This window comes from Sinohyriopsis cumingii, chromosome 4 (genome assembly GCF_028554795.1).
Source record: "Sinohyriopsis cumingii isolate HCF-2022 chromosome 4, ASM2855479v2, whole genome shotgun sequence".
Taxonomy (NCBI): Eukaryota; Metazoa; Mollusca; class Bivalvia; order Unionida; family Unionidae; genus Sinohyriopsis; species Sinohyriopsis cumingii.
The window spans coordinates 111,687,870-111,714,833 of record NC_142964.1 but is presented as its reverse complement, the minus strand read 5'-3'; the positions used below and the strand labels follow the sequence as shown (position 1 = coordinate 111,714,833).

The window sequence follows — 26,964 nt, the reverse complement described above, 5'->3', positions numbered from 1 at the left end:
TTAAGTTTCTTTCATTGCTATATGTGCGTGGTACAGACTTCCCCATGCGATAAAATCTTGTGGGACATGCCTACCGTATATACTTGATTATAAATCGAGTCCAACTGCAAACAGCAGAGACCCAGATTTGTGATCTCATAATGTTCCTGCAGATCTGAGTCTGTGCAGTTTGCAGTTGGACTCGACTTAAAAGCTTGTTAGGAAAAATCAGTAAAACAAGCAACATAGAACCTGATCTGCAGGTACATTATGCTACAGCAGATAATGATCTTTTTTGTTTGTAGGCTGATTTGTCTTGTAAGCAAGTCTTAATGGTATTTTGTATGAGTGCACTATTTGACACAGTTAATCATGGTGCTTAAAACACCATAAGCACTGATGACATTTTTTTTTTTGGCCTTGATGTGGCATTTCTAGCGATGTTAAATACTCATTATTTCTAAATTGACATGTGTATTGACAATATGGTATCTTTTTCTCCAACACTAGTTTCTGTTGAGAAATGAGACAAAATTTATATCATTGGTGTGGGATAGGGAAATTGTAGCCTCACTATAAGAATTTATGGGCTGGAATGAAATTCTGACCTGTGTATGGGATTTCCCTATCCCATACTAGCCTATTAATTTGGAATGCCAAAATAGTGGATTATATTGCTATCGGATGCAAGAAATGGGGCAGCCACAGCCATCCCAAACTTGGTACAAATGTTGGCCCCATGCCTTCCATGGCCACCAAGTTACAATGTCTCACTTGTCTTTTTAAGGAAGTGCCCCACTTAAGAAATTGTTCTCGTGCTCCGTCATCTCACAATATGACAATGCAAATTTTATTAACAAATATCAGGCATTTACAAATATTACTTAAACTTGACTGTGCTCTACCATGGCTGCATCCTAGCATATAGTAGAATTCAAATCTCATTAACTAATAATTTGAGAACATTTGCTTCATGTGTCAGAATGGGTTGCTGGTCAAATATTTAATCACATTCTCTGTATATTGTCTTGAGCACATTTAATGTGTCAAAGATTTGCTGCGTTTGCCTCTGGTGCCAGCACTGTGCTCAGAATTGGATTAGACCCAAACATGCATGTGTACATTTGATATTTAATTCCAATAGGATATAGCAGTTAACCAGTCAGTCTCAACCAAGATCAAGCATTATTGCTTTTGTTCGTGACTGAACAGATAAGAAATTGGCATGCTAATCCACAGATTTAATTTTTCAAAGTAAAGGAAATAATGTCATTTATTCAGGATGTAAATCTCATTTGAAGTTGGTAATGTATGGATGAAAGGGAAATTGAATGATTAATTACAATGTTTAATTTTGTTTATGTATGATAATATTTATTATGTATACTTTGATTTATTAGTGCTTCAGACTTTTGTTTCCACTCACTGTGACTGCTGTTGTACCATTTGGAGGACAGGAAATCAGTCCTTAACTCATGTTGGTATAAATATCCTTCTTGGCTGTTTTTAAATGCCTTCACTTCCGCTTTTCATTAAAAACTCAAGTTCAGGAAGGTCAAAGCCTTCCTGTACATCATTTGTAACCTTAACACAGATGAGACAATAATGTTGCTAACAAAGTTTCATGTCATTTGCGTCATTTAATTTTTTTAAGATGTTATTTAGGTTTTAATCTTGTTACAAACCTCCTCTGTCAAAACATTTCTTTATCTTCATCCCCAATGGGGAATTTCTCTTCTAACGCGTGATCACTTGTAGAAAAAAAATGAACTTATAATTATGTAACTGATAGCCGATTTGATTTATTGGCTTAAATTTCAAATTTAAGGTTGGTGGGTAGTTTTTATATATATATATATATATATATATATATATATATATATATATATATATATATATATATATATATATATATATATATATATATATATATATATATATATATATATAAATTATTAGTATATGTATATAATGCACTAAACACTTCAAATACTGGGCTAAACTAGCTCAATTAGATGCACAAGTCAGTTTCAGGAATTGTTTTGACATTTTTATTTTTATTGTTTGGTAAACTTACATGTATATATATATATATTATATATATTATAATGATCAGTATATATAATGTACTAAGCGCATCAAGTACTGGGATAAACCAGCTCAGTTAGTAAATTAGATCTGCAAATCAGTTTTGGGATTTTTTTTTATGGGAGGGGTAGAGAAGTGCTAGGGCTGGCAATGAAAAAAAAAGGGACAGTCAGCCAACGGTAAACACATTTATTTGCCTAATGTTAATTTGAGAGTCATCAGTTTTTAAAAATTTGGTCACTCAGTCATTCCTCGATCAACAGTTCATCTTGACATGATTATCCCTCTTCAGATGATAAATAAGTAAAAAACGTATAAGAAATGCACTCACTAATATAAAAGAAATAAATGTAGACGTTATGGCACTGTAAAAATGGAGGATGAAAACTGTTTCTGCAGCCGAGGACATTTGCTCCAGTTTGTTATTTTTAGAAATGGGTTTAAATGATGATACATGTATTTGTGATAAATGAATAAAGAGGTCAGCTAATTTTTAAATCCAATTAATGACAATATTCAGAGTCGTGATTTTGAAATAATGATTGTATTCTTGATGGGAACAGACAGAACACTGTAAAATCAAAGATAGTTTGAAAACTACAGAAATGCCCTCTGTGATTCTTTTTTTGTACTGAGCAAAAACTTGCATCAAAACCAAATGTGGGGAAATTGGGGAAATTAGTTCGTCTGCGGCAGTAAAATAAATTCTCATACTAGGAACCATTATATAGGAAAATTGCAAACAATTCTTAAAAGTGGTAAACTGTATGCAAATTTACTATATTTTAGCAGATTTAGCTCTACCAGTCATAGACAAGAAGATTTTTATGGGATGGCCCCTCTGTCATTTTTATGGGATGGCCCCTCTGTCATTTAGCACATGTATTTGGAGGATTGCCTTGAAACACTACACAGACATTCGTTTCTAGTTCTAGCAGGTCCATAATGAAAATGGTGATGCTCCGACATATAGTGTAACTGCCACAGAAGCCATCTTGAAAATCTTGTTATCTTGACTCCTCCTGAATGGATAGTCATTATCAACATAGGGTTTCTCTGAAAGACTTCTTATGATGTCTTGCTGGTCCTAAAGGAAATTGGTCCCAGTCAAAGGTCATTATGGCCATCTTGAAATCATGTTATCACTACTTTTCCTGAATGAAAATACATATTGACATGAGGTTTTCATCAGAAGACTTCTTATCATGTCTAGTTGCTCCTGAATGAAAATGGTTTTGCTTTGATTTTCAATATTGCCACCACATTGACAGTCTTAAAAGTCTTGTTACTGACACTCCTCCCAAATGATCGGTAGAATCAAAATGATGATTTCACTAAAAGATTCCTCATGGTGTCTGGTTGGTCACGAATGAAAATGGTGCCAATCTGATGAGATCCAATATGGCCACCACAGCAGCCATCTTGAAAATCATGTTATTGCTTCTACTCCCAAACACAAGGTTATATTGACATGGTTGTTTGACCACAAGACTTATAAATATGGTGCCAATCTGACTCTCAAAAATGGATACCATTGCAGTCATATTGACAATCTTGTTATTTCTATTCCTTCTGAACACTGAGTCATATTAGCATGAGATTTCCATGAGAAGACTTCTTATGTTGTCATGTTGGGTTTAGATAAAAATTGTGCTGATTCTGCTATCCAATATGGCCACCACAGCATCCGTCTTCAGTATTTTTTCTATTCCTCCAAGATGGAAATTTGTATCAACGTTGGGTTTTTACCAGGAGACTTGTGATCTTTATTTGGTTCTAAATGAAAATGGTGTTATCTTAAATTCCTGGGAAAAAAATTACAACAGTAGAGTGTCAGTCCCTTTGAGGAACTCTTGTTTAAAATAAAACTTTTATATTCAGATGAAAATTAAGCTGAACTTGTGAGTTATACAACATAGCCTTTGTTTGCTCAACTTTATATGTAGACTGTGATCTCCAGTTTGAAGAATTATGTTATGCCGAGACAGTACTTTTATCATTTTTTGAGTCGGCTCCATACATGTCATCCTGCAGGTATATCATGAAATATTTGGGATTGGATTTAGCTGCTAGTAATAGATTGAGCTTGTTGTAAAGGCAGGTTTGTGTGTAATCAGATTACCCTATGCTGACTTTAGTGGCTTAAAAGAGACCAGAAATAAAACCTTTCCTTTTATGTATGTAATTCTTTACAAATTTTAATTATACTGTAATGTTTATAAATTAAATATCGTTGATGGGTAGTGATTATATTGCATGGAAGATACCACGATTCCATACATTGCCGAGTTTGGTGAGACGACAGATCACATGGTCCCGTGATCCATAACTAGCCAGTCCACGAATACAAACAGAAAGATGGCGAGTGAGACAGACAGGAGGAGACCAGATTTGGGTTGCACATTAAATTGAATCTACTTCCAAGATATGCTCATAATTTGTTGAATTGTCTATTAACAATGTGTTTAAGACCTGACAGCAGAAAAGTACAACAGTAAGAAGGTGCTCATATTTCATATTTTGAAATTTAGAAAAAGCAATGTAATTTTAAAATAAATACTTACACATTTTTTCTGTGCAAAAATGTGATAAGGATTAAGTGATGGTGCCCAATGTGAAAATAAAACATTTACCACAATGCAATAAATTCATTTAAGAAGGATGAGGTTCAATTGTATTATATGTAAATGACATATTACCTAGACCCAACACACACACACACACACACACACACCACCTAAGGACTAACATCTTGAAAATATACATCCAACACTGAAACACTGAGAGATAATACTGAATTCTGGGTGAAGAGACCATAGCATGGACCAGCTAGTGTGATATCCATTACCAGGGAGGTGTAAAAGGCATTGAGAACACTTTTCATCGGTCGAAACTGCATTAGTTTTTCACCCACCCTTGCCTCCCCACAGATAAATCTGCTAAGCAGAAATCATAAGTAATTAATTTAAACATTAAGAAGCTTCTTTCTTAGGATTTGAATACAGGATGGGCCCAAACTAAAATCAGAAGGGCCCCAGGTGTTGGGCTATCAGATTTTGTTAGCACTGCTGGTGTAGATAAAACTGTGAATTGATTGTTGTATTTTGTGGTCACTTACTCGGCATTCTGCCTGTTTTCTTAACTCACACGTTTAACACTTTTTCTAGGATTTAAAATATCCAACAGTATGTCTGGAACAGCGCGAGCTTTTAGTCTAGGCCTAGCATTGCTTATTCTAGAGCTGCCATTTTTTCAGGATCCCTCTCGTAATATTCCTTTAAGAAATGTAATGAGCACAGAGTGCTGTATGGTGTTGCTCGACTCACTTGTAATAATGTATCCATACTTTCTTTATGCCTTTATCTTTTGGAAAAGAAGAAAAAAGTTGTCCCCAGGCTTTTCTTAATGTGCTATTACACTTGTAAGCAACTCAAAATAGCATTGTCTTTTACTCTGGCAACTCCCAATTGGGATGCTGGAGTCGCTACTGTGGTGTTATATCCCGAAAGTAACCGAATAGGTGTGGAAATTTGAATATGAGGTCACTGAAATTCAGCTCCTAGAAGATATGCCAATATTTAATTATTGGCATTATGGTTGCAGATGATACTTCAGAATAAAGTTTTCTTCTATAGTGCTTATATTATTATTCTATATTTCCATTGGTTTCTGGTTTTCTTTAAGCTAGTTGAAATATTGATAACAAAGACTAGTCCAGTATTGGACACTGATGTCTTAAAATGGTAGCAGATTTTTATTTTTAAAAATACATACTTTCTATGGAATCTGCTGTTTATTCCATTCACATAGGGTCACATGATCCTGTGAACACAAAATAAGTTTCGTCTGAGGAAACATTTGCTTTAGCTTCATTTCATTAAGTGTGAGAAGTCCATCTCGGTCAAACAGTACATTCTCAATGTGTTTTAGCCTTTGCTAAATCTCGGCTGAAATCAAAATGTTGAGTTTGAGCCAAGAAACTTCATATTTTTCTTGTTCACAAAGCATGGAAAAGAGAATTCACTTGTATATAATAATAATGCCAGCTTGACCAAGCAGGATAATTTGAGTGTAAAATAGCCTTGATGTGTCATTTATTGTGCCATGAAATTAGTTGATCTAGTTATTACAGCTGAGCATTGCAGTTGCTGTGTTTATTGTAATAACTTTAATTTTTGGCTGGCAAGACCAAAAGGCTAAGCAAGTTGTTCCAAATATTATCCAGCTTTCAGCATGTATTATGTGTTGTATGTAATCAATCCGTTGCCCACGGAACATTTCCCATAACCGTTTAAAGAACTTTAAAATACTGCTCAGCATTATGCAACATTTTGGCATGCGAGTTATTCAGGCTTGTTTTATGCCAACCTGTCATAACATAGTTATTATTGCTAAAAATAAATAGAAACTTTAGACAACTTTTTTTTAAAAACCACTGAAAAGATTTTGATGAAATTGTACTGAATGCTCACAGTAATAAAGGCTTTTAAAATTTATACAAGTGATGTTGAACTGGCATTAGATTTATACATTGATACTAAAAATAGAAAAATCTTTCAGCAACTGTTTTGCAAGAAATGCCCCCCCCCCAAAAAAAAATTACCAAAATTTGACAGAGCATTTTGCAACCTGTACTAACAATTGAACAACTTTAAACCTCAACACAATTTGACCAAATTAGATGAAGCATCCTGGCAAGAATGCCTTTCAGATTTTAACAGATAATGCCAATCTGCCATCCAGTTATCCACTGCTGCAAAACAGTTTTTGAAAAAGTAGAAAATTACTTCTTTTCCAGAAACTGATAAACAGAATTTAACCAAATATGACACAGCATGAAAGCCTTTCAGATTTGTACACATTCTCTATTAGATACATGCACCATTGCTGTACACAGAAAAATGTTGCAGTTACTTCTTCCAAAAACTATTCAATGAAAGTTTACCAAAACTTGACAGCATTCTGGTATGAAGTCCTTTAAATTAGTACAAATGATGCCAGCCCACCATTCATTATTGCCACAGTTTCCAAAAATAGAAAACCTTTAAACAATTTTGTTCAACAGAATATAAGCAGTTTTGATGGAAAGCATCCTGGTATAAAAGGCATTGTACAAAATAAAGCTACCTGTTGTCAGATATGAATGAATATGAAAATAAAAGAAATGGAGCAGCTTTCAAACAGCTGATTTCATCAACCAGATTTCTTTTACATCTACCTTTACATTTGACTATTAGGCAGATGACAGCCAGATAAGTGATCCCAGAACACTGATTATGTTGTAATTACCCTAGTGTAACAATGTCATATTCACACATGATTTTTCTAAAACAAATATTACGTCACCAAACACCTCTGTCTGCGTGGGTTCGAGTCTCGGGCTCGGCCAATGTGGATATGTGAGAAAGCTTGCCGGTAGCTTCTCGTGGGTCGGTGGTTCTTTCCGGGGTTTTCCCGGGTTCTTCCTCCACCATTAATACTGGCCGCCATGTATAGCCTATCTTGTGCTGAAAAATGGCGTTAAACCCTATAACAACAACAACAACGTCACCAAACCTTCGAGTTATTTTACTACTTTATTAAGGATAATTCAGGAAGCTTGATGCCGTGTTGGTTGATATTAGGGATGGCTGAATTATTTTGATCAAAAACATTGTGTGTATAAGATCTCTTTAAAAGTGTATAACATACATTTTCAGTATAAGGAAGAACAATTTTGAATGATTTTTCCTGGTAAAGATGGCAGGGGAATGGTTCAAGATTTTCCACTTTAAAGAACAGCTTGCATCATCTTGTAGCCATTGTATCAAAATGGGTGAAACTAGAAAACTCATACAATTGAAGGAATTCTGTTCAAAGTTTGGTGCATAATAACAAAGAATAAAGACGATACATGTGTTTATAACTTGGGTTATCTTCCAGTGGAAACACCATATTTCACTGAGCATTTAAATCATATACCTCAAGGACATTCAGATGTGCAGTTGGTATTTTCACTAAGCATAGTGATGGTTACTGGTGTGTAACATTACATTATAGTTTTGCTAATACCAACTGTAGTACAGCCTATTGGGTCATGTATAATTTGTGACTGCGGTTTACAAATATATTTTCTTTTCTTATATTTCAGCATGGTGGGGGTTATAACAACACGGACATGAATGTGATACCAGCCTGGAAGAAGGGTTTCAGTGGCAAGAATATTGTAGTCACCATATTGGATGATGGTATAGAGAGGATTCATGATGATCTCCTTGACAATTATGTATGTCATGATTTACATGAAATTGTAATTCTCTCTCTCTCTCCACACACACACTTTAGCATGAACTTTAAATAGAGAAAAGGTTAAAGTATGTTAATTAACCTGTTCACCTGTTTTAAGCATCCACCTAAGGGATCTATCCCTATGTTGAACTTCTAAAGCAAAACATTGGACAAATTGAACTTTGTAAAACATTGTGCTTGTGTGAAATAATGAAGCTAGGCTGTCGCAAGTTCCATGCTATAATCTTCATTTCTCACGTGGTTTAATTTTAACACACCTAAAGTATCTGATGGCTCAGTGTTGTAATTGGTTTAGAAAAGCTATTAATCAAAATTATGCAAGGTTGCCTGCCTCAAAAAAGAAGTTAATATTTAATATAAAATGAAAGACATGTCATTGATTTTTCTAAAGAGCAATGTTCATACTGTTAATTTTGGGATAGTTCCAAAATTTGTAGTATTAGTATGTGGTCTTGAATCATAATACAGTAGAACCTGTTTTGTAAGACCACTTCTTTTGCCAAAAAAGTATGGTCTCTCAAGACAGGTGGTCTCTCATAACAGGTCACAATGCTATATAAAGAATAAATGTGTGCATTGAGAATGTGGTCTCTCAAGACAGGTGGTTTCACATAGCAGTGGTCTTTTAAGACAGGTTTTACTGTATCATTGCCTATATACGGCACTCCCTCACTTCAAGGCCTCTCATTATACCATGGTTTTTGTTATAAGGCAATGATCACATTTTATTAAGTGGTCGTACAGTTAAATGTAACGTGTACTTTATTATAATGTGGTTTACTCTGTGCCACCCATGTGCAATGTTATATTGACAGAGTACTGTCTCATGTACTTCATTATAAGACAGTGCACTCTGTGGCACCCATGGACAGCATTATATTGACGGACTACAGTATCATGTGCTTCATTATAAGACTGTGCTCTTTTGTACCCATGATCATCATTATAAGGAGGGAATGCTATGCATAGAGACCTAGTAATCAACTGACCTGGATCTTTTTTCTGTTTATATTCATGGTGTCATTGGTTCATCAGGTATAGCTCTCCAAGGATCCATAGAAATCTTTGTAAGGCTGATCCACTTGTAGCAGGTAAAACAGATAAGACTGTTGGTACCTGTAATTTATGTGCAAAATATCATGTGCAATAAATGCCCATGTCCTTTAAGTCCATAGTTTGTATTTAGTGGTGTAGAGATCCAATAGAAAACGGTCCAGATAAGTTACTCTTTGTCAGCTTGATCTGCACAAGATATGTTTTCTGTATTTAATTTACATTGTTTGTTAGTTTTTTATTTTTTCATTACATAGCATTGTAATGTAACATTGTATGTTGGACTAGACCTTGTCCAAATCGAGTTCATTTCTGCTTGACTTGAATTTACTTTTTTATTTTATGCTGTGTAAACAACTACATAGCTAAATTATTCTCTATGTGTTTGGGGTTAAAATCAGTATTATTATTAATAGAAGTAAATATGTTTATTTGGGCCTAGGTCTAGGTTTTGGAATTCTGTTTGTATATTTTACATAATCCAGGTTATGGTTTTTTATTTTGTAAACATTAAGACCATTCTAAAAGGCTATTTTCCTTTAGGAAATTTTTATATTTAGAAATGCTAATTGTGACCTGAGGTCAAGTAGAGAACTATATACTTTTGAAACAGAGAGGATTTGTTCATTTGTGCTTTAAGACCTAGCACTTATAATTTGAATTGTGCCCATTATTTCATTTTTGGGCTGGACATTTTATTTCTTCAAATTATTGAATTCAAGTGACTATATTCTCTGGAAATACAAAAATGCTCTGAAAAAATTCTTGGATAGAGAATTCACTGTAATTTATAGTGAATTCACACCTGGAATTATATTACTATGTTTAAACAAAAGACTGTTGACACACCAACACTCTACTACAGACACATCAGTTTTTGGTTTTATTCTGGATTATACTGAAATTTATTCAGGACTTTAAATTATTAGGACTTGTGTCTGTAATTCTTCAATTTGGGATTTAATTCACAATACCATAAATTCTTTTTTCTCATTTTCACTTTGTATTCTAGGGAAATAAATTATTTGTTGAATTTTTCAAAGTTTGCTTTTCGCTCTTTTCTTTTACTCATTTTAAGAACATTGAATCTTAACATCTGCCATTACCTTATTTTGAGAGTGGATGCCCTAAAACGTAAACATGTTTATAAACACATGCCACAAGATTGTTAAAAAGCATTTGTCCTTACCATCTAATTATAATGGAGTTGTCATCTTATTTTCTGTCATAGCAGATCCTTGTAGCCAGCATTGCTCAGGAACCGTTACTATGGGTTTTATATTGTCAGCTTCATTTAATGTAGAGTTATGGGCCTTGAAATTAACTTCATTGCTTCATATGCAATTTTTCTTGTAACCAACATACCTCAGAATCCATTGAACATTCATGATGCAGTTTGGTACAAACATAGTTTCATTAACCTAGATGTGCCTTTTATAGATCTTGCCTTGTGAAAAGCTTTTGGAAAGAGTTGTGACCCTGGGCAATTAACTTTATTATTGGATATTGCTTGTAACACAGATAGCTCAAGAACTATTCAACATGTTCTGATGCAGTTTTGGTGTGAACATTATCTGACAGACCTAGATGTACCTTTATAAGGATTTCATTTTATCAGCTAAAAGTGGTTTCACAAAGACTGATATTAAAATAGGAATGAATAAATTTGATTATCAGAACCTTGTATAAAAACCACATTAAGATGACTAGGATGTAAGTTATAAGTCCACTTCCAGAACATTCTAAGGTCAAAAGGCCATGTCAACATCCCACAGCCATGGACAAAAGTGATAATGTATGAAAAGCATGAAAGCATTAAAATTTAAGAAAATAAAAAATCAGTCACATTTTGTGCCTTTTTAAGATGCAAATATCTTGAATAATGCTACTAGCTATTTATTCATGAAAATATCCAACATAGCTCATGATGCACTATAATCTAGTTATACTCTGTTCCATGCCTAATGAAGGCACTATAATTTACAGTTATACTGTTTCTTGCCTAATAAACAGGGTTCCCATGCTACTGGGATATTGGGAAGAAGTCGGGAGAAATGATAATTTTTTCCCCAACTGAAAAATCCTGGAATTTCACAAATATTGATGAAAGTCGGGAAAAACCATGAATTTTCCACCACCACTTGATGCCCGACACAATCACGTAATTGAGTCGTAACTGAACTGACCAGTTCTAACCAGAATATTTGGAGGGTGCAGTATAGATCATTTGGGTTCTTACGATAAACAAATATGCTGAGTGAATCCAAACACTCAGTGGATTAAATTCATCTTGTAGACTTTTATTTTTAAAGTCAGCTTGATATCCATATCTTTCCTTACATGGAAGCTATGAAAACCACTCTGGCATTACAAGAGGCAAACATTGTGGTGGCAAAATGTAGCTGCATACCGGATGGCCTAGCAAACTTTAAACATTGTTAGATTGAGTGATACATGCATGAAATGAATATGAAAATTACTTATTTTCCTCGAAATTGTGAGTATTAAAATCGGAGTTGATGAAATGTGACCTGGTACTCGGCGATTTGCATGGCTAGTTGCATGAGTACACAAATCTCACAACCCACATTTTCAAATGTTGTAGAGAAAAACAAAAAAATATTAAATGAGAGTCGTATACTGGTTGTAATAAAAATACCAAAACAAAATTTTCCATATTTATATATTCTGAGAACAACTTCAGGAATTTTGTTGTATCATGGGACTACCACATTGATATGTGCTCTCTGCTTGATAAATTGGACTGGCCAGATTGCTGGTTTTTACAAAAAATATCTGACTTTCATTAAATATAATTGAATTTCCCTACAACAACATTAAAATGGAGTTTGTTGTTGATATCACATGACTAATGGACTTCCGATGTCGTCGTTTGAGATTTGTGAAGTGACTAGTAATGCAAATGGCAAGTACCAGGTCAGGTTTTATCAATGCCGTAGTTTCATCTAGTCTGTCAGCGGAATAAAGATATAATGATTATAATACTTGCCATTTCTGAGAAAATAAATCATTTTCCTATCAGTTTCATGCAGGTATAATTCGATATAACATAAGCTTAAATTTTCTAATCATGCTGGTAAGCGACTACCATGTGTCGCTACCGCACGGTGGCGGCAAATTCCAAATTTTCGACATGCAGTTGGAACGACCTCACACCCAACCTGAATGTCCAAATATGAAAACTGGGTTGGGAATATTTGGAGGAAACCCAGATTAGGAAACGGACTGCTATTCATTTTAAACCAATTTTGTAGTTCAAATTGTTGAATCTCAGAGCTGAAATTGTTGTCCCTTGTATTATATATTAAAAAGTAATTCAAGCCCCTGTATCAATACATGTTTGGGGACTGGTTTAATGAATTACAAGAAAACAAGATGATTTTACAGAAAATTCAGTCCTTGTTTATACAGCAGTACATAATTTTGAAGGTCTTTTGTCAAAGTTTAAATCAACCCTTTTGAAAATGTTTATTAAATGATGTATTTTTAACCAGATCGTTATAAGGAGATTAGGTTGTTTGAAAAATCTTGTTCAGGATTTTATTGGCACAGATAAATTCAGGGTTAAACTCTCTTTGTTACAAGACAAGATTCTAATTATTTGCGTTTATTGTATAATGTAATAGGAAATGTTTACTTTCTATAAGATGCATATATATATAATTCTTTAGAATTAAAGGTTTGAAATGTTCCCACTTAGTAACATAATGCAGGTCAGCAAAATAAAGTTAGAATTTTTATTTTGTGCACTGAAATGACTTTGTGCCAATTTATAAGAATATAGAAACTTGTTTCGTGTGATACATTTTGTGGTTTTGTACATGATCATCTTTCCTGGCTTAGATGTTTCGGAGATTCTTGAAAGAGAACCATCTTTAGATTTAGAAAATGCATGTTTTATAATCTAAAATGTTCTTTAATTCCATTCAGTAATGGTCATATGTGAACCTTGAAAAAATTAATTTCATCCTGGAAAAACTCTGGAAATGACCTGGAAATTTATCTTTAGAAAAGTGTGGAAACCATGAATGAAGGCACTATAATCTAGTTATACACTATTGCATGCCTAATGAAGGCACTATAATCTAGTTATACACTGTTCCATGCTGAACAGAGTATTGTGAATAATGTGAAACCATTACTGTCTAAATCAAATATTTGGTGTTGCATGAATAAAAAATGTTTTGCTACATTTTGTATTCCATTGATCACATATATTATTCAGGTTCCATTGAGCAAGCAACAAAACAGTGCATTATTATTGCTAATTATATTTTTTGCATGACAAAAACGAGTGCATTATTGTTACTACTTCTGTGTTATTACTACTTCTGTGTTGTTATACATATAAGAAACTGGTGAATAAACCTTTGGCAGATAATTATGCTTTTTAGAAGTCCATTTTAATCATGCCTGTCTGATGTGATACTTTGTCATGTGTGAAGATAATCCAATTTGTGTTAATTGGTTGAAGGGAAGATGTTTTTCAGATCAGTTTAGATGAATCTCGTAAAACTGCCCTTCCTTCATTTAATTGATTAATCATCAGAGAAAGTGCAGTTTAAGTTCCACTTTGGAGATTTGTTACAAGATAGAGCTGGGGGTTTTGCGCATTCAAGTTTGATGCTGCTTCCTTTAAATAAGAAAGCAGCCTCTCCCTTTGATGTGCTTTAAAAACACCAAAGAGCACTACTACCAGCAGTGGTATCAAGCTTGTTGGATTTTAAATACATGCAAAAGGATGTCAGAATTTTCTTTGGCTCAGATCTCTGCATTTATGCTAAGTGTTTGCATGGATTAAGTCTGTTTATTACAAAATGTGTGGAAATCAGTGGCAGGTCTATTAAATTATATACCCACAAATTGGTTCAAAGTACTTTGTAAAAAGATTCTTCTTGTGTCATTTTCTTTTATACATTGTCTGAATGTTTGTTCTTGTAAATATTATGCATTGGTCCATGGGCCCTCAAGAGCCTTTTTGTCTGCTTTACACCTGAAATGATTTACACATTGATCTTTGATAATGCTATCTATCTGGAGCTTTTATATTGGTGGTCTTTTCTTCCTTTTTATTTATGATATTTTTGCCTGATGTTGGCAGGCAAATTTGATTCTCAGCTTCATGTCTGTCTATAAATTATATTAAAGCTATAGAGTCTATGAACACCATTAGTGATCACACAACACACTCAGTAGGTGTCTTGCTGTCAAATAGAATGTCAGATTGTGATAAAATTACTTCCAGTACTTACCTTTAAACTAAAAGCCTTTTATGCTTCCATGGAAATAAAATGAATCTGATATTGTCATAATTGCTTGCATTTTGATACTTCATTGCTGGTAGTAAAATCTGAAATTATGGCCGTCATGAAGTATAATCATTTACTGAATAAACCTGCATCTATATTCATGTATACATGTCTTCATAGATGACATGATAAACGCGAAAGATAGCAGAGTCTATTTTAAGGTGATTCCCTGCTTTAAGGACTAACAATTTCATTTTCTGGAAGGAGTGGGTGGGTGGATAATATCTGAAATTATTGCCATCATAAAATATTTATAGATTACTGCATTTGTATAGGAAAATATGAGCTTTTCGGATATAAATACTGCACGAGTTTGGGAGTGCAGTATATCTATCTGACAAAACGAGTTCATATTTTCCCATACGGTGCAGTAACCTTTTTATTATATGCTCATTTTCTTATTCTACCTAAGGCTTAATTATATAAACAAAAATATACTACAAAAAAGAAAGTAAATTTGAACTTAGTTGCGCACTCGACAGCTTTCAAAAGAAAATGTCATTTTGGTCTATTTAAAATTGAAATTTGGAGTCATATTGTGAATGAATGCGCATTGCAACAACTTTCCCATTTGATCTGAAATGAATAGATTTTGGTATTTTTGTCGATTCTACAAAATTTCTTATGGACTGGATTTATGTATGCCAATTCTACATGAAGTACATTGGATTTCAGCAGCGTGTTGACATCTGCAAGTCAGTTTTGTTCGGTCATTGAATGTTTGAAATCATAATGTGGGAAAAATATGAAGTCTTTCAATTGCAATTTTCAAAAAGACACTGTGGAATATAATGTGTATTTCATTTTGAGTGCAGTAAGAAGGATGTAATTGCACTTGGAATATAGTCAAAATTACAGTACAATTTTGAAATATGTAATCTGAAGCTTGAGAACCCATGACATGGCTCATGTAATTTGGATTTGCTGAACTAAGAAAGTACATTTTGAGGAAATTTTGGATGTAAAACTAAGTATATTTTTTGCCATTCTTATTACCAGCTAAAGAAGATAGTTTATGCCTTGCCACTTGCATGTTGTTTGTAAGGACCCCGTCTGGCATTTCTATAACTAGCCTAAATCTGAAACGTTGTATCAAAAAAGTTAACATGGAATGTGGCAAAGCAGCTCGTATATGGCAGTCCATGAAGCATCTGCTTAAGTTCATTCAGAAACAAATTTAATCGACCAAATCATAAAGTGCCTACTATGTTAGTGTACATTTCTTTACAAAGTAGTTCCTAATACACTATTTGGCACACATGAGTGCAATATCAGGAAAAACATGAACAATTCTGACAATGTAAAGTTAATGGAGAAAAAAATGAGCATATAATTAATCCATGTATTGAATAAACCTACATCTGTTTTCATGTATACATCTTTTAAGATGATATACTCAAAGCAGTCTTTTTTAAGGTGATTCCCTGCTTTAGGGACTCATGATTTCATTTCCTGGAGTGGGTGGGTGGATAATTGAATTTTTTCAACTACTATAATGCATATCATTGGTTCTTTTTATGTACAAATCAGCTACACAGGAAATTAAAATCTTTTTTCAAAAAAATACCAGCTTCCCCCCATGGCCAATCTCATAGGAATACCAAGTATATAGAGTTTTCCATTTTTATTAGATCACCTCAATGAAGTAAAGGAGAGCTGTTGTACTACTACCCCTGGCATCGTAGTCCACACATACAAAAACATACATATGTACAGCCAAACTGCATGTCAAATATTGTTCGGCATCAGAATGTAGTGGTTTTCACTGTACTTATCCCCTGGGAAGGAAGCTAAGGGATCCAACTTTGTATTCACATGTATATTAGTCACACATCTGTGAAATGTTTGTCATTAGCTTAGGGTTTTTTGCATCCTGTACATACTTTTATACTTTGAATCATTGAAACATGGTTAGGGTTGAATCTTTAATACTTCAGCCACATAAATATAGGTCATTGTGACCCACTTCACTGACTTTGGTTAAGTTTGAAGTTTATTTCTCAAGCTGTTTATGCTAGAATTCTCTGATGTGATGATTGTATACATTTCTTTTAGTACCACACCTGAGCAACAAAGGATCACTGTATCTTACATTCGATATTTTATTGGCTTAGGCAACATTTTGCATTTAATTTGATTACATAGGTGTTTTGCCCCTTGTTTACATACTGTTATACCTAGAATATGAATCTTAATGAGGGTATCATGCTTGATAAGTACTACAGTCTTATCACAAATGAAAGTCACTGTGACCTATAATTTAGGTTTCATGGCTTGGGTTCAGTTTTGTGTTTTAAGTTATTTTCATAAGAACTGTTTATGCTAGGTCATGAAATTCATCTCTGGTAATACCATACCTTAACAACGTAAGAAACTCATTGTAACCTATATTTCATTTTTTTTAGTACCTTTGGTTGGTCTTTTATGTACTATTTAGCTTATAACCACATAGAATTTTGCATGCAGTGCTCTGACATTGACCTAAATATCTGAACACTAAAAAATAATTTCATTTCCCTCAGGATAATTTATATCCTAATGACAACAGTCAGTTTTCCTGGATATTTTGTCCAGAAGAGTTCTTTATTGTCGTGATTGTGTATCGATGTATGCTGTAAGTACAAGTTTTGGTAAACTAGTTTGTGTTATATCCATGCTTGCCAATAAAGAACACTTTCAAAATGTTTTAATGTTTTTTCACAAATAAAGAATCCTGGTTGCATTGCTTGTGTTTGTTCCTCATATATATATATACTTCTACTGGTGACAAGTAACGCTAAAATCTTGCTTTGAATTTGACCCAGTTTTAATATTGGTATTTTTATAACATAAAGATTGTCTTTGACGACAGAATGTATCACTCGTACACCAATTTATATTTAGTGTCTGAAAATCTGATAGATAATCATATTTTCCATGAAAAATGTTTGACACTAAAACTCCAGATATGGTTGTCTTTGCCCTAAGTATTTATTGGAGCCAAATCACTTGGATTGGTTCAGGAATTTAATTGCTGAATACCATTATTTAAACTTGGATTTTAGATTTGAAGACCAAACAGACTCTGTCCAAAAATAAGTTTGTCAAGGGAAAATATGCCAGTGAATAAAACTCTGTCTACAAGAACTTGTGAAACTTGTGTTAGAGATGTTTACAGTTTTATCAAAATTAAATGAAAACTCAGTTTAGTGACTGGAAAACAAAGATAATAACCCACATACATATTTAAATGTTACAATTCGCACAAGTTATTCCACTTCAGTGACATTAGAAATTGATGTGTATGACAGCTTTATCTTTTTTGATATGCTCTACATCGGTTAATATAAAAGAAGCCCACAATCACATGTCAGCTCAATGTAAGGCTGATTATTGATTTTACAGGTATCAAAGAGATTCATTCATTAATTCTGCCAACTGTCTTATGAAAGGTTATTTTTCCTTTATCATTGCCTTTAACAAGCTCACAGCTAGCTTTGTTTAGGAACTGCATGTCTGCTGTTTTATTACTGCCTGTTGACAACACCTACAATTAATCCACAAGATAATTTGGGTAATCAGAGTGGTTTAACGGTTAGATGATTGATTATTCGATAACTAGTTTTTGTGTACAGGAAAAAGATTCCGTTGTTTAAATTCCAGTTTGAATTGGGATTTTTTGGTCAGTTTTAAAATTCTTACAGTTTTGATATTATGTTGCCTGGAAGATTGGAGGATCTAGATATTTAGGTTAATTATGGTGCATACTGTTGTATCAGTAACCATGAAACTTGGTGGGGGGGATGCACTTTGATAAGCACTAATCATTTCAGGAGTCAGTCCTTATGGCTCATATTATGTGCTATGTGAGGGGATCATTACAGTAAGTACTCAGGGACCCAGAGTGGTCAAAGCGCTCACCGTTACTGATCACTGCCATCTCACCTCTGTCTGTGTGGGTTCGAGTCTTGGGTTCGACCAATGTGGGCATGTGAGAAAGCTTACCATTAGCTTCTTGTGGGTTGGTGGTTCTTTCTGGGGTTTTCCTGGGTTCTTCCTCCACCATTTATACTGGCTGCTATGTATAGCCTATCTTGTGCTGAAAAATGGTGTTAAACCCTACAACAACAACAACAAAGAGGTCTCTGTGAACTATATGTCATGCTTCTTTGTTGTAATTTTGTGGTTAAAGGTCATTTATTAGATGCTGTTCATTAGAATCATACAGCTTTATAATTTTTGATGCATCTCTGTTAGTACTACATGCTTACAAACAGGTCACTGTGTTCTAGATTTTATGCTTTACTTACATTTGTTTTGCTCATAAACACATATTTTTCTATCCTAGAAACACATATTTTTCTATGCTAGATACATCTTAACTACACAGAAGAGATCTTTACGACCAGTTTAATTGGAAATTGGAATAAATATGTTTATTCAGTGGTGAACTTCCCATGTGAATTGGTATAGGAAAAAGATGAGTGGACTGTAGGACTCTTTTGCAGTGGTTAATCACTCCAAGTTTACTCAGAAATTGTGACAGGGCTGGCACAATCTTTCAAAGTGCTTGAATTTTGGTGGTTATCTTGAGGAGATCTTTAATTTGAGGCCAGCACCAGTGAGTATGAGGAAAGTGCTTGCAGATGTTCAGTAGTCCTTGAAAAGTCCTATAGTCCTTGAAAAGTGCCTGAATTTTGAAACAAGTTAAGATCCATTAAAATGTCAGCAACTTAATCTCTCTGAAATTGTACTTCCATGTTGGGTCATTTAAATGTACTTGCTAAGACTTCCTGTCGGGTTGCTTACATGCTCATTAGTAATTGGGCTTTGTTTGGAACTGCAACCATGTCATGGTGTTTAAATGAATGGATGCTGCTTTGACTGAGTCATCAAGGCAGATATCAGTGCATGTCAAGTGCTTGGCAAGCTCTCACTGACTGATAGATCCAGTTATAGACATAACTGTTGCTTTGATTGAGATGGCCTCTCAACAGAGAATAACGTCTATTGTGTAGCGGTTTGATGGGGGAAGGGCATTGACAATGCTTCGAATGTATCTACTAATTTTTGTTGGAGGGATGGGCACTATACTATGTTCTAAACATTTCTAAAACATGTTATAAAGTGTATGCATGTTATAGTGTTATTGTAACACCATGTATATAAATATTTTAATTGTTTTGCCAATAAGATGCCTTAACTAAACTAAACATTGGGTTGGTTAGTTGGAATGACCAATTTTTTTCTTTTTCCCCAGCGACAATTTATCAAAATTGAAATGATGTTGCATGACATAAATTTATTCTTTTAATAAGGGACTTTTAGTATTTCTCAATAAAACAATGATACAGTGTATGTTGATGTGATTAATTAGGTTCATTTACTCATCTTAAACATCAGTCATTGTTCTAAAATATGATACTAATATTATATAGTCCAATCAAAGATATGTTTAGTTCTGAGATTATTTAAGGGCCCCCGAGTGGCCATATGGTCGAAAGCAATTACCATTACGGATCACTTCCATCTCATCTGTGTCTGGGTGGGTTCGAGTCTTGGGCTCGGCCAATGTGGGTATGTGAGAAAGCTTGCCAGTAGCTTCTCATGGGTTGGTGGTTCTTTCTGGGGTTTTCCCAGGTTCTTCCTCCACCGTTTATACTGGCCGCCATGTATAGCCTATCTTGTGCTGAAAAATGGCATTAAACTCCACTACAACAACAACACTGATTATTTAATGTCCTGCACCTTAACTGATATGAAATTTTTTGATTGCTATGGACTTTTAGAATGGTGACCGGGTACTCAACCGAGTCAAGAGCATGTTGAGTCTGATCATCACAATATTGGGTAGTGCAAATTTTTTTCAACGTGCAGCTTTTATTGAGATATGAATAACAGTGCAACATTCAATCCAGGTTGTACTTGGTCCCACCTGATCCCTTAAAAAATAATTAATTTTACCATGCATGTTTGTTTGGGCATGTCAGTTATTACCTTCCAAAGATGTATGGATGTATGAGGATCCACATAAGTGAATAATGGCCATATAAAGTATGTGTAAGAAAACGACACCCGTTGCTGATATAGTCAATACTTAACACACACATCACCTGTATGACATGTACTTTAATTGAATATGCACCCAATATAATTACTTCAATAATTTGCATTTGTCTGATATAATTTGCTGTACATTTAAAACTGACGATGACTAGAGAAGAGTGCACGTGGGTAGACATTGAACTATTCTTTCTAGTATATGTCCTTTAGGTGCTTAAGAATGTGATAAATAGTAAGCATCTTGATGAGTTTGATGTCTAATACTGTTAACTATGAATGAAAAGATTCCTCACAAGGTTCAGAAAATCTTTTTTTTTCTATGATTGGAGAATTTCTAATTCTGCAGGTAAAACAAAAATGGTCAGTCCTGAAACCAGAAGCAAAGCTGCATTTGAATATTTTTAGAAACTGCATATCTTATTGTTGGTAAATTTTAAGGACTTTGGTGTTAATGGATGCTACAGTTGAAAGAATATGCTTTAACATTATTCACTGGTTTCATCTGACAACTCATATAAACAGGAAGTTTCTTTACTGGCAAATTAAATTTCATTTAAAGAAATGATTATTACATTTGGAGATTTGTGTATAAATGAATTCATGCTGTGCACTATCCAAACAGCATGTTCATGCTGTGCACTGTCCAAACAGCATGTTCATGTTGTGCACTGCCCAAGATGTCAATTTCATTGCATCAGTGGGAAAAACTGCATGGAAACTAGTCAACATCAAGGGTTTTTTCTTTCTTGTAAGCTCCACAATGTCAGACACATTCCCATTTCCAGTTGTCAAATTTGCTTGTAATTGTCTCACTTTTCTAACTTCTTTGACTGCTTAGGCCTTTGGATCATGCAGTGGCATAACATATAAAATGACAACTTTAAATCTGTTTTGTTTGATGTTCTTCAGGATCCATATGCAAGCTATGATGTCAACGATCATGACCCTGATCCCATGCCAAGATATAATCCAACAAATGAAAACAGGTGAGGAATTCATTTTAAATAGTAGATTGTGAAATATCTGTTATATCTACTTTATTAGGTATCGATGAAAAATATAGCAGGCTACAGACATAACATATCAGGGATCAGTGAAAAATACAACAAGCTACAAAAAAATAACCTTCATCAGGGATTGATGAAAAACATTGCAGGCTACAAACATAACATATATCGGGGATCAATGAAAAACATAGCAGGCTACAAATGTAACATATATCAGGGATTTATGAAAAACATAGCAAGCTACAAATGTAACATATATCAGGGATTTATGAAAAACATAGCAAGCTACAAAATGTAACATATATCAGGGATTTATGAAAAACATAGCAAGCTACAAATGTAACATATATCAGGGATTTATGAAAAACATAGCAAGCTACAAAATGTAACATATATCAGGGGTTTATGAAAAACATAGCAAGCTACAAAATGTAACATATATCAGGGATTTATGAAAAACATAGCAAGCTACAAAATGTAACATATATCAGGGATTTATGAAAAACATAGCAAGCTACAAATGTAACATATATCAGGGATTTATGAAAAACATAGCAAGCTACAAATGTAACATATATCAGGGATTTATGAAAAACATAGCAAGCTACAAATGCAACATATATCAGACATTTATGAAAAACATAGCAAGCTACAAATGCAACATATATCAGGCATTTATGGAAAACATAGCAAGCTACAAATGTAACATATATCAGGGATTTATGAAAAACATCAACCTACAAATGTAACATATATCAGGGATTTATGAAAAACATAGCAAGCTATAAAATGTATCATATATCAGGCATTTATGAAAAACATAGCAAGCTACAAATGTAACATATATCAGGGATCGATTAAAATCATAGCAAGCTACAAGCACAACATGTATCAGGGATCCTGAGTTCGCTGTAATTGTTTATCCATAAAAGTGTTAAATAAACACCATAGCAGAGTAAAACTCAAATTTGATTACGTTTAAGCATTGTTTCTTTGACAATTAGTACAGGTGTCGCTGACTAAGATTACTTCATACCAACTATCTGAGGATTATACTAGCTAGTCTGCTGGTTAAACGGGGATAGAGATGGCAGTTTGATCTATAATGAACAGATGTATAGTAAATTTAAAAGATCGGCTTCTCAGTGAGGATATTTGTTCGCTACTTGCCACCAGTTCTGCCGATTAAAAAAAAGTAGAGAAAAACCTGTAGACGAACGATGGTCTGAATGTTTATAACATGTACATCACACTCACTAATTAAACCCTTACTAAAAGTGCTTTTGTGCAATATGGCAGTGCATCAGAACATATAAAACCTTTAGGTTGTATTTAAAGTCACTTTTCAGCATATAGCAGGCTATGCATGGAGGCCAGTATAATTGGTGGAGGAAGAACCACTGACCCATGGGAAGTTACTGGCAAATATATTACCATACATTGGTCGAGATGAGACTCAAATCGACATGGGCACAGGTGAGATGTCAGTGATATATAAGGTGTGTGCCTTGGACCACTCAGCTACCTTGGGCTCTTGGACCTTTAGAACAAAATTTGTGTATCGTAGGCACTAATTAAACAGAAAAACTCTGTTGACAACAACTAGACTTTTATTAACATTCTCTAACTCAAGTTTGATGATCTATAATCCAGTTACATTTATTAAGTATATTGATTTTTTTATTTGTTAAAACTGTTTTTAAAACAATTTTCACGCAAAAATTAAACAAGCCATCATCATTTTTTATTTCTGGTTTTATTTTAATGAAAAAGTTTTACAACAAGTAGTATATCAAAGACATATGATACATACTATAAATGTATTTATGTATACCAAATACATGTACACATATGTTCCAACTTTGTTTAAGATTGACTACAGGAAACTATTGACAGTGTGTCTGCTACAAAATGTAGTTCTGCACATAATATAGCTATTCATAATCCTTTTGGAAATTGTTAACTTACTTTTTTTCAGCTTATATTTTTATTCGTATTGATTAAATAAGTAAAAGATATTGTAAATTTACTTCTTTTATGAGCTATTTCCATTCATATTGATTAAATAAGTACAAGAGATGCTTATGATTTAAACATGAACGTTGGTTCAAGTGAAGAAAGTAGAGCATTACAAACAGTGCATAGCAATTGTCCCAGATATTGAAAGGTCTTTCACTCAATCACTAGCATACCTAGAGACGAATGGGGAATGGTCTTTGTGTCGTGATGAACCAGCAAGAGATAACTCAGACATTTAAATTTACTTACACTTCATCTATGTCACTGTAATGCTTAATTTTCCATTGCAAATGACCGTATATTTGTTTAAATCTTTTCTTTCTCCCTTTCACTTTCTCTGTTGGTTGCAATGTCTGCCAGTTTTAGCATCAGACATCCAGAGAAATTATTGCATGCCATGGCAAAAAATCTTGTATGCTCCAATTTGATGGGTTTTCAGTTTTAGAACCTTATTATTGTTTGAAAATAAAAAGGAAATAAAGTGTCAAATAGATTGCAGTAAATGTATGACATTAGTTGTCCATTCAACCTATCTGTCTCCACAGGCTATTGCAGCTTTGTATTTTTGTTATCGTGTTACAATGTAGAAGAATCCCATGGAAAGTGAACACGTACCATTTTAAGGACTAAGGTTCTTCTAGGTTACTTGGTGTAAGTTAATTTCAAGTGAATTCTTTTTTCTCCTTTCACTCTACTGATGTCCATGTATTTTTGTCCCATGCAACATGAGAGACACAGATAAAAAGGAAAGCAGAGGGGATTTCGATGAAATTGTGTAAAATGTTTCATTCATTTCAAAATTGAGAAATATTTTTTTCTTCTTGTTATTTTCTTATTTTCTTAATCGTTAATAAGTGAAAATTCATCACTGATCTGAAAATACAGAAGCAATAACCTTCTGTTGAAATCATAATTATATCTTGAGCTTATTTAGAAGCCTTGGGCCAATCAGTTTGATATACCAACAGTACACACCCAGTTGAGATTCATTATCAAATCATATACCACATACTGGGATCATATCTTTTTGTGTCTCTTTGCAATCCACATTATGTATTATAGTAAAAGTCATACTGGACATGTATGTATATTTAATCATCTTAAATATAAATTGTTGTTTTAAAATTTAATAAATTTTTTTTAAACCAATGTCTATTCAATTCTGATTATTGAATGCTCTGCACCATCACTTTTGTCAAACACTTCAGATGAAAATTATTGATTGCTATGGACTTAGCGTTGGTTAGGTACTAAACTGAGTCAAGAAAAGAGTACATTGAGTTTAGTTGTCACAATTATTTGTACATATTTGTTTATCGACATGCATGTCTTTCCTTGTGACATCACAGAATGCAACATTTAATTAAGATTGTACTGGATCACACCTTTTATGTTGATGTCATCCAAAAATGTCCCGATACTTTAACATTGATTTTGCCTTGTGTACTTCTTGGGGGATATAAATAATGAACTTCCAAAGGAATATGGATATATGAGGATCCAAGTAAAATGAATGATTGCCATTTAAAGGTATGTAGAATCAAATTCTAAATAATAATACCCATTTCTAAGACAATTGGTACATGACCTGTATGACATTTACTACATATATATCATGTTACTGTAATCCTCGACTGCTCCGGTGGCCTAGTGGTTAGAGCGTCTGCCTTGGATGCGGGAGGTCATGGGTTCAATCCCCAGCTGAGTCATACCAAAGACTTACAAAAATGGTACTAACAGCTGCCTCACTTGGCACTCAGCATTAAGAGGTTAGTGTTAGGATTGGTTGGCCTGGTGTCAGGATAATGTGACTGGGTGGGACATCATGCTACATGTCTGCGGCATGATGCCCCAGTGCTAGACATCACTATAAGCTGCCACACTGCAGACATCGTAGCGATATGACTGAATTTTTGTTAAAGCTACATTAAAAAGCCGAATCACACACACACAGTAATCCTCCCAGTCTGTCACAATGTTTATGCTGTTTGATATGTAAAACTCTAACACATCTCATCAACGGTTCTGAATTTTGTTAGATTACCATAGTACATTTTTATGGCCTAGTTATGGCATCTTTTTGTCGATATAAAATGTTAAAGACATTCCCTGTATCAGTCCATACAGGAGATAGTCCCATTACACACACATGTTGCTTCCATTTTTCATTGCTAGTTTCTCCACACTCTTTCTGATGCTTTAGAGAGGTCTCCTCCACCCCCAGTTTCTATGATCAGTAAGCCCATCTGATGTGATATAGCTAATAAATAAATGTTGATATTTATTTTCATTGTCAGATGCAGATTACTAATCCATTCATATGTTCATATGATGTATTAGTATTTTTTTTTCTTTTTTTCAGGCATGGGACACGTTGCGCTGGTGAGGTCGCTGCCAAGGCAAATAACTCCAAGTGTGTAGTAGGAATAGCATTTAATTCCAAGATTGGCGGTGTGCGGATGTTAGATGGAGATGTATTTGATGCCGTTGAGGCAACATCCCTCAGCTTTAATCGTAGCCATGTTGACATATACTCAGCTAGCTGGGGTCCAGATGATGATGGTCGAGTGGTAGATGGACCTGGTCCACTTGCTTTGAAGGCATTTGTAGATGGAATTACTCAGGTACTCATCTGCTTAACTTAATTTCTATTTAATAGCTGCTTGTAGTACACTGGCATGTTAACAATTAGCAAGGCACCATGGTTACATTATTTTTTGAAAGTTAAAAGTCTATAGGTATTATTTCACAAAGCATAAGGGCAGTTCTGATAAATCACCCTTGGTATCCAAAATCTGGAGTAGTCACCCATCGATGCAGTTTAGAAGTTTGTATTAATTCTGAGGAACTGTTAAAGTAATCAAAGTAGCCAAATTGCATATGTTTTCCAAAACCTGCCTTCCTGGTACGGTGTGTGTTTAAATAGAACAGACCTAAATAAGTTACCAGATATTGTCAAGCTGTATGTTAGGACTGTGTGGCAGTGTTATATATAGTTGAGGTGAACATTTTTTTAAAATTATTTGTATCCATGTGTATGCAGTGTTTTTTTATGAATACTTGAAAGTATTTGCCATTAGTCGAATTGCCTAATATATTCATACAGATTTTCAATTTTATGTATCATTCATGAAATGTGCCTTGATCAGGGAAAACTT

General features: G+C 34.1%; 1 protein-coding gene across 1 annotated transcript in view; it reads left to right on the top strand.

Moving 5' to 3' along the window:
* LOC149801893 (furin-like protease kpc-1) overlaps positions 1-26,964 on the top strand; it is a 139,949-nt gene that overhangs the window by 31,155 nt on the left and 81,830 nt on the right. Inside the window, exons 4-6 of the mRNA XM_089956275.1 lie at positions 8,198-8,332; positions 21,690-21,766; positions 26,169-26,430. Of these exons, the coding sequence (XP_089812401.1) occupies positions 8,198-8,332; positions 21,690-21,766; positions 26,169-26,430 (474 nt within the window). The remainder of the gene's footprint in view (positions 1-8,197; positions 8,333-21,689; positions 21,767-26,168; positions 26,431-26,964) is intronic.